This window comes from Myotis brandtii, unplaced genomic scaffold (genome assembly GCF_000412655.1).
Source record: "Myotis brandtii unplaced genomic scaffold, ASM41265v1 scaffold151, whole genome shotgun sequence".
In the NCBI taxonomy this organism is placed as follows: domain Eukaryota; kingdom Metazoa; phylum Chordata; class Mammalia; order Chiroptera; family Vespertilionidae; genus Myotis; species Myotis brandtii.
This window is the reverse complement of record NW_005355461.1, coordinates 1,101,199-1,110,923: the sequence shown is the minus strand read 5'-3', so window position 1 is coordinate 1,110,923 and position 9,725 is coordinate 1,101,199. Positions and strand designations below refer to the sequence as shown.

The 9,725-nt window shown below is 38.7% G+C and overlaps 1 protein-coding gene across 1 annotated transcript in view; it reads left to right on the top strand.

Annotated features, from left to right (window-relative positions):
- The window catches only part of COL12A1 (collagen, type XII, alpha 1), a 111,141-nt gene extending 101,656 nt beyond the window's left edge, over positions 1–9,485 (top strand). The window contains exons 60-66 of the mRNA XM_005861435.2: positions 263–334; positions 3,737–3,772; positions 3,880–3,946; positions 5,073–5,261; positions 6,167–6,235; positions 7,251–7,421; positions 8,431–9,485. Coding sequence (XP_005861497.1) covers positions 263–334; positions 3,737–3,772; positions 3,880–3,946; positions 5,073–5,261; positions 6,167–6,235; positions 7,251–7,421; positions 8,431–8,441 — 615 coding nt within the window. The 3' untranslated portion in view covers positions 8,442–9,485. The remainder of the gene's footprint in view (positions 1–262; positions 335–3,736; positions 3,773–3,879; positions 3,947–5,072; positions 5,262–6,166; positions 6,236–7,250; positions 7,422–8,430) is intronic.
- Positions 9,486–9,725: the final 240 nt, after the last annotated feature.

Here is a 9,725-nt window from a genome sequence, read left to right as displayed (position 1 = left end):
TATATATATATATATATATATATATATATATTTCAAATGGCCTAAACATATATTTTAGAACTATACAGTCAATAAAAATTGAATGGGAATTTTCAAGATTTGTTTCTCTTTGTGTCAACTTAAAATTTGGTTTTCCTCTTCCTGAAAATGTGATTATATGCTGCTTCATTGAAAAGCTTTTAAAGCTGCCACTTTACTAGTTTACTTTAGATGGGATTTTAATTTCATCATATCATCCTCTTTCCCGACCTGCGTGTTGTAGGGAACCCCAGGCTCCCCAGGAGTCTCAGGACCGAGTGGGAAACCAGGCAAGCCCGGAGACCACGGCAGGCCAGTAAGTGGACCGCTTGCACGTCTAGAGTTATTTCACTGTTGCCTTCAATAATGAGGACACTGAAAGGCTCTGGCATATTTATGTTATCTTTGCTGTAATGTGTTTGAAGCGTTTGTTGAAACCATGCCAGACCAGTGGAATTAACTTGGTACTAGTTCTAAAGTTTTTCTCTCTGAGTTAGAATATTCTGGGATGAAAACTGTGGTTATAGGGTTTCTTTAAAAGGAGAAAGGGATGATGAGCCAAGACACATATTTCTGCACTGTATTAACACTTTAAGCTGGGTCAGCAGAATGATTTTCTTTATTTAGGAGTGCTATGCTGCTTAACATAGAAAAATACATGATGGTGGTGCATGGTGCTTCCGTAGGGAGTGTGCAGATGTTACCCTGGGGCAGTATCATCCAGCCAAGCCACTTGCTCTGTTCTCTTTCCTTGAGGATGCTAAGAACATTAGTCCCAGAATTAAAAGCATCGATCGAATCTGCTATTTTACTTTTTTATACTGTTCAATTTATGTCCGCTTTAACTTTCCTTTAGTCAGGTGTTTTGGTTAAAATAGTCATTGAGATGGTATTGTGCATACCATCTACTATATTTGGTATTAGTATCTCCAAAACTGAATTTGGCGTCCTTAAAATATCCAGAAGTATTTGTAATGGCTATTGGGCTTCACATACTTTACAAGTTCTTCCTTATTTTGCATATGAATTGTGGATATATCTCATCTAAATAGAATTCTGAAATATAAAAAAGTTACCTTAAAGATAATTGAGTCCAACTATTAGCTGCTCTCCAGACTGGACTTCTGTTTTTTTAAGTATTGTCCAAGTGACAAAAACCTGAGTTTGAAAATTTTTTTAATGCCACGCAAATTTAAGGTAGAATCTTTATGTGACATTGGTTGATTTTTATGTTTACATACAATTAAACAAGCAACATAAAGATTAAAGGACTCCTGAAGTACTTTATAATCTGTGTGTACCCTAACACATGATCTTATTACTCTCTTTTCCTCAATGAATCATGGCAGAAACGTCATAAGAGCAGTTTAAAGTACATGGAACTCTTCTGCCTATTCAGGGTTCCATTTTGTTTTACACAAGACTATTCCTTTGCAATTGATGGCTTCCGCTGGAAACCTGAAGGAAACTTGCCCTTCCTTGACTTGAAATGTGACCTTAGATCCTGGCAATGACAATGACTTCCACACACCCTCTATACCAGAACAATCTCAGAGTGGCAGTGAATTAAAAAACCCAACACCACCAGGAACGATATCAAAATAGCAGTAAATGTAAAAAAAAAAAATCCCTGAAATTTACATAAGGCTCCAAAGTCAATAATAATATGTTTCCATTAACAGTGTCTGGTACTTTTGGCAAAGGGAGAGCCTAACTCTGGTTTATCTTATGATTGTAACTTGTAACATTTATTTGGACATTATTGACCTTTTTCCTTGAATTTTTCTTGTCCTTTAAGGTGGCAAGTTGCCTTTTCTTTTCTTATCTGTTCTATCTTACTTTTCATTTCTATACACCAAAGTAGCAGAGGGGTGTATAAAGGTGTTAGCAGAGACCTTGACTCAATCAGTTAGCTATTGTCAGTGATTTTCAACCTTTTTCATCTCATGGCACATATCAACTAATTAGTAAAATTCTGACACACCAGAATATATAATTATTTTTTGCCAACCTGACAAAAACACACACACACAGGTATAATTTTGATTTATTCATACTGTATGGCTATTGTTATGATGGCTGTTGTCATTTTTTTTTTAATTTGACAATCTAAGGGAAAAGAGGTCAGTGCCCCTGACTACTCAGGTATTGCATATTTTAAAAATTCTTGCAGCACACCAGTTATGTCATTAGCTGTTATAACCAGCTGATATCTTCCTGCTAACTTACAACATCTGATGTGGTACAGTGGATGTTTTCAAAAACTGCTTATGGGCCATTTTTATTCATTTACTCAATACCTACTTGTTTAGTGCCTAAATGAGCTAGTCAATGTTTTAGGGTCTGGGGATATAAGAGTAAACAAGACAAAGTCCTTGCCCTCGTGGAGATTCTAGTGGGGGATATAGACCAAAAACATGTACATAAATATTTCTGGTGATGATGAGTGACATGAAGAAAACAGAAACAGACTGAGGGCTAGAGAGTAATGGTGATGGCGGGGAGGTGGCTATTGTAGACATAGCCGTCAGAGCCTGTTGGAGGCGGTGAAATGAATTGAGGGAGCAAGCTGTTTGAAGAGCTGTGGGAAGGGGATTCCAGGCTGTAGGAACAGCACGAATAAAAGCCCCGAGTGAAGAAGGAATCTGGTATATGATATGAAAGGAACAGTGGAGAGCCCTGGGTACCCAAAATCAAGGGCGTGAAGGAGAGAGAAATGAAAGATCATGTCAGAGAGCTGAGCAGAGGTGATTATGTGGATCATCTGGCCAATGAGAAGGGATTCTTTTATTCTAAGTGTCACAAGAGGCCCTTGGAGCCAAAAGAGTGACATTATCTAATTTTCCTTTTAAAAATGTCAGTCTGGCTTCTGTGTGGAGAATAGGCTCTAGGAGGGCAATCCAGGAAGCAGGAAGACCAGTTAGGAGGATATTGGAGTCATTCAGGCAAAAGTATTGGAGACTGTAAGATATGGTTTGGTTTGGGATATATTATCTGACCATCAGATTTTTCAATAGTTCAGATGTTCCTTCTATGACAGCCGTTGGCAGCCTGGAAGTTACTAAAAGACAAAAACTTCTTGCCCTATAAGGAAAACTTTCCTAGGATCCTCTCATGGCCCATGAGAGGCCTGACAGAGCAGGGACAAATATTCTGTAGTTGTGTTTGGATGTGGGAACAGCATTTGGATTGAATTATCTAATAAGGGAGACATGTGGTTCCTTTTATACTCAATGCACACAAAAAACCACTGGAAGTAGTTATATGTTTAGTTGGGGAATTGACAAAAGCTCAATAGTTCTCACTGGAACTGAATCAAGATGAATGTCATGGAGAATCCACAATAACCAGCTGAGTTACCCAGCTATGGTGATATAAAAGAAAATATAATGGTACAAGAGCAATTTTCACATGCATTTCAGTTCCAGGCCTGTATTGTGAATGGCATCATAAAATGTATGCATAGTTCATAACTTTTAAATTGTTATCCTCAAGTTCACATCTCAGCTCTCTTTCGGAGGTCATATGCTTCCCAGAGAAGGAGGTGAGAGAGGGAATTAGATTGTTTTTATAGACGAGACAATGTGAATAACATTGATGTGACTGTGGTGTCATTTTGCTAATTCATTAGAAAGCAGATCTTCATCATCATGTTTGTTCATGAATCATTTTAGATCATGTTTGTCACTTTCTAATACATGAAATTCCTTCATTTTAGGGTGCCTCTGGATTGAAAGGAGAGAAAGGCGATAGAGTATGTATTTCTTAAAATTTGACATACATTTATTTTGTGTGTAAAACATTGAAGTCTGAAACTATAGAAATAATATGCTAATGATTCTCGTTGATTTAATTAACAAGGGAGACATTGCTTCTCAGAACATGATGCGGGCAGTTGCAAGACAAGTCTGTGAACAATTGATAAATGGTAAATTTCTTTCTTTTTAATGTATGAAAAGTTTTTATTTAATTGCAGGAAAATGCAAAGTTTAAGTCATAAATTTTCTAAGATGTATGCTTCTATTTCATTTTTGATGATCTCTCTCTTTTTTTTTTATACATTGTCAATTTTGTAGCTGGTTAGTGATATTTTAATGACTGTCCTGAAGATAAAATAATAACTTAAGGTAAAATAAAGGCAGTTATCCTTACATTTGGTTTGATACAAAATCACATTTTAAAGGGGCTTTTCAATTTCCATATTGTGGGATTTCTAGTGATCTTCATCCATCTGGGCATATCTGGAAGCAGCAGCGATTGGATCGTTCAAGTTAAAATCTTTAAGTTGCTGTATGACTTTAAGGAACGAGGCCCACCCACCCAGACCAGTTTAATCATAGAAAGTCCATCTCGGTGGGGACATTTTAATATTGCCTCCTTACTTTTTACAGGCTCTTTCTTCATATTCCATGAGGCCTATTAAGTTTATTAATAAAGTTCAGTGCCTGAAAACCAAGTGTGGCCTTAAACTCGGGGTTCCCTCTGTCAGAAGTTTTAATCACTGTATCTTGAAGTGCTGCCCTGGGAACACCTGCAGTAGCGACACCTATGTTGCTTTTAGAAATTAGGGTTGCTGGGCAAAACTCTAAACCTGATGAATCATTGTCTTTGAAGATGAGGCCCAGAAATCTGTATTTTTCAACATATCCAACAGGCAACTTCAGTTTACACTAAATCCTAATTATCATTGCCTTGTGTACACACAGTAATGGCATAATTTCTTACTTTAAAAAAGTTTTTCTTTTGAGTGACATTGTCGGGCAAATCTCAGGGGTTTCTATCAGAGCTATCTTAAACTTCCACAACTCATTTTTCTTTATAGGAAGCCTTGTGGCCTACTTGGTTGGTATTTTGTGGAGACAATTATTTACCAGAGATCAGTTTGTCCTTGGTGACTGCAGAGTTTTCTTTTATTTTTATGGTTCAGGTTGGAATGCCTCCTGGACAGGAAAGGGATAGAGATGTATTTCACTAGATACTAAGAGAAAACAATTTCACCCTCTCATCCCTCCCTTATTAGGGTTCTTACTAACAAGTGTTTTTTCTATTTATAGGTCAGATGAACAGATTCAATCAAATGCTAAATCAGATTCCAAATGATTACCACTCCAATCGGAACCAGCCCGGCCCACCAGGTCCTCCAGGTCCCCCGGGCAGTGCAGGAGCCAGGGGAGAACCCGGACCTGGGGGGCGACCAGGCTTCCCGGGCACGCCGGGCATGCAGGGCCCCCCGGGGGAACGAGGTAGGTGTATCTGGCTGCAGCATGAGCATAAAGGAAGGAACTACACGTGTAGGAAGGAGCCTGGGGATGTTAAAAAGTACATAGAAGACTGAACTTGGCAAACTACTTTAGTCTTGTTTGAACAGTCCCAGGAGAGCTATGGTCCCTGAACCTGTCTTGTTTAGGAGGCTGCAAGCCACAGAGCCCCATATCTTAGGATCTTAGTAAAGATCATGTGAATTTCTGGTTGTTGTTAATGGGAAAAACCTGTATCTTGGCAAACTAAATCAGGCACTAGAAGCTTATTGATTGTTGTGACTGGCAAGAGTTGGGCAGCAACTGAATGTACAGTTTTAGATCCAATTTTTTTGTTGCTGTTCTTTTATTCAGAGCCTGGCACTGGTCTTATGTGTTTGTTTCACTTTAATTTTATGATAGATAAGTGTAATTGGAGGAAAAGAAGAAAAATAGTCTTATCTGATTCCAGATGTTTCAGGATTCTGGGTACTGATTTTGTCAAAGTTGCAGTTAACATTCCGTAGAAAACCTAGATATTTCTGTAATTCTGATGGCTCGGATGTTGCACGAATAGGGCTGCTAAAGATAAGATATTTTTCAATGAGCTGTAACTCTTTATTTGATTTCTGTTTGTAACAACTGTTTCTAAAAATATATATTAGATGTGTTTGTTTTCTTCAAATAATTTTTCCCCTGACGTGTAGCCACATTTGTTTCCTGGCCATGAGTCTGGAATTACACAAATGTCTAGAAAGAATCTGGCTTAAAGAGTGAACTTCTGTGAAACATTGGGTTGTGCTTTCACTGGGGGAAGTCAATGACTTGAATCAGGTAATATCAGTTAAAAGGAAGACTACATGTTTCCTGATAATTTTCCTCCTGTGCTTGATCTTTTTGTCCTTCCTTAGGTTTGCCAGGAGAGAAAGGCGAAAGGGGTATTGGGTCTCCAGGGGCTCGAGGTCCGCCTGGCCCCCCAGGTAAGTCTGCTGGTACATAAAATAATACAGTGTACTACTGGGAGAGCATACAGCCCGTTCCCCCCAAGAGATTCACAACCTCATCATGTTAGCTTCAGGCATGGCTATCATCATGGTATTTTCATACTTTAGCAAGAAGTTGAACTCGTATAACCTCATTTTTATGTTCTCTTTGCTCAAAAAATGTTTGCATGTGTTCTATTAAGCATTCACTATAACTTTAATATGTGAAGGATTGTGTTTCAGTGACACAGAGGGTTGCTGTTTTCTTTTTTATGCAATTCTTAATTTGTTTTGTTTGGCCTCATAGCTTTTAAGAATGGTATCATTTCCTGTTTTTTTCCTAGTATTCTTCAAGATGTTGCTAGTAGACTAAAAAAAAAGTATTCTCACTAAAAAGTTGGAGACATCACCAGATTTCATTTACAGGTTCTTTATTGGCGCCTTGGAAAGAAATACTTATCTAGTTGTTTTATGCATTTCTTTTACTGGGTTGAAAAATGAATTTTTTTTCTTCATGATAGTGTCCATGAGACCCTTGCAACCCAAGGTCAACCCTAGTGGTAATATATTTAGGTTTATGTTAGCCACAAGTACCACTCGATGTAGACATGACATTGCCTCACATAGTTCAGAGGTATGGAGCGGGTACTTCCGTGTTTTCCCGGCAGTCTATGTGGCTAATAGAGCCATTTCCTTCAGGTGGTTTTATCTCTGTGAGAGTAGGAGCGAGCAGAGAACTCATTGATATCTTTAGTTTGGCTTCATTCTTGCTCAGTCCGTTTTCTTGGAATGAAATCATTAAAGTAGTTAGATTTCTGTCTTTAACTCCTATGAATCACTGGTAAGAAATTTCCACGCTTAGGTTCATATTGGTGATTTCGTAAGGAAATATTTTCTTACCATACAGTAGGGAGCCGCCTAGTCTTGAGGCAGTGGAGGGGCCAAAGTATTGCTGATGGCCTCAGGAGATGTATTTGACAAGAGGAGAAATATTTGTTTCCACCCACACTAGGTCCACAAGGAGAATCCAGAACGGGTCCGCCAGGGTCCACAGGTTCCAGAGGTCCCCCTGGCCCCCCCGGTCGTCCTGGAAACTCAGGTATCCGAGGACCCCCGGGTCCTCCTGGATACTGCGACTCATCCCAGTGTGCCAGCATCCCATACAACGGGCAAGGCTATCCAGGTATGTGGTTGTCATTGTAGGAACCCAAATTCACCTGAATAAAGAACCTTTATGGAAATGAAGTGCCATAGGATTGAAGGAAGATTGATTTGAGAATTTCTTGAAGATAGCAACTCTTCCAGTTGTGTGTTTTGATCATGTAGTCATATTGTTCTCTTTCAAAGCATACACCATTACTTCACTGTTAGGAGTTAAATAACTATTTTCTCTCCCTTCCAATATTTCTGCAATTACCAAGTCACATAATAAAACTCTCCTTATTTCCCCTAGAAGTTCAAAGAATGCTACCAATGGACTTTTTTCTTCCTAACCTAAAGATTGGGAACAGTGATTTGTTGAATAAAATTGTAGAATGCTAAGAATACACACACATACACACACACACATATATATTTGTTTTTGGGAATCTAATGTGTAGGCAAACTAGTATTTGATAACAGACAACTGACAATAGTTCACTCACATTGTAGAATTAATATTTATAAGATCTAGAATGTAATTTTTAAAAAGAGTTAGTAATGAAATTCTAGTGTTTCAATTCTCTTATGTCTGATTTTGGGACTGTGGGGACAGGGGACATATGCTGATCTGGAAGTAAGAAAGTCATGCTGTGGTCAGTGGTGACCTTTTCATCAGCGCACCCTCAAGCATCTTGCAAGTTTTAAAAATGATACTGCTGTTTGATATGGTTGGCTACTAGCAAATAGTGCATGAGTAGTTGAATATCTAAATATCTATATATCTATATATTTATGTGAGTACTTACATCTGGCCAAAGTTATAATTAATCTCAATGTACATTTCTCATACAACCCATTCACAAAATTATGATGTAATGTGTTATAAAATAAATTTAAATTACCTCTGCCTTATGGTATGTACAAATAACTGGAAATATATGGATATATATGTATATATACTTTAACCATTACATACTTAGATGGATGTGTATATATGTTTTTTGCATAGTAATTCAACTTTTAAAACTATCATCTTTGACCTGTTTCAGGTTCCGGCTAACATTTTCTAAGTCGCCAGTGCTGCTTACAGTTTGAATACATGAAAATCCTGTTTCTGAGATGTTTGCGCACATGCTTATTAGGAAATGAGTCTGTATGGAAATCTCACCACAGATATGGTTAACGAACCGGGTCAACATCATAAAGGAGGGTGGAGACTCTATACTAACTTGAATGAAACAAAAGCAGTGGTGTTAGTCTATACGCCTGATGCATTTCAGTAATAATGTAGAAAAATATTATTTAAAAAAAAAAGTTGAAACATACAGCCATGAGGAGCCTCGACTGTGAAAGAGGCGCATAATAAAACTACTAACCAGCGGAGATCCTGCCATTTCGAGAAAAACAATTAACCTGGTTAAAGAGAAATGTCTGATGTAAATAATAAACTAATTGTGGCTTGTACATGATTTGTATGTGATCCTGTCCACTAAAATCACTTAACAATTCTACAGTCAGCTTCTGCACCCAAGCCTGCTGCTTGCTCTGTGCCGGAATAACACCGAATGGAATCTCCTCCTCTGTCTTGCTTGTTAGCGATGTGTCTGATCCAGGGCATGCGACTCATTAGTACTGTTCTTTGTACATGTACTCTCATTTGGGTTTTGTCATTGCCGTTTTCAAACCAAAGTTCTCTAGTCACTTCTTTTCTTCCTGTTTCGCTGTAGCCACTGGTGTTCCTCGCCCACCAGCTGTAACTCAGTCTGTGGGGGAGACAGCCACAGAAATTGTCATGTACTGTATATTACCTGGTGATAGCTGATTTTCACCTCCAGAGTTCAGTTTCTAGGAGCCAACAATACGTCCCCTCACCTCCTCACCTTTCCAAACTGTTCTCTGAACTGAGGAGTTGAAGTCATGAACAGGTACTTGGGGATTTGCGAAAATCCTACCCAGGTTCTGCGTTTACAGTTCTTTGGCCCAGTCTGACCCTTCCCAGGTATTTGTGCAATGATTGTATTTACTGCTGGATCTTTGAAGGTTTTTTTTTTAAGTCCGTCACTTTATTTGAGCATCACCAAATTCTCTATGCAAATGTTAGTAATCAGAACATTGTAATTTATATATTTATAGTTAGGAGATTAAGACTGGAGTGCCATCGCCTCGGGTGATGGTTTAGCTTTTGCTGTGTCTGTACCTCCCAAATCATAACTGTAATGTTGAATCGGACAGAGCCATACGTGCCCGAGGGCGGGGCCTACCTGCCTGAGCGCGAGCCCTTCATCGTGCCGGTGGAGCCGGAGCGGACTGAGGAGTACGAGGACTACGGCGCCGACGAGCCTGC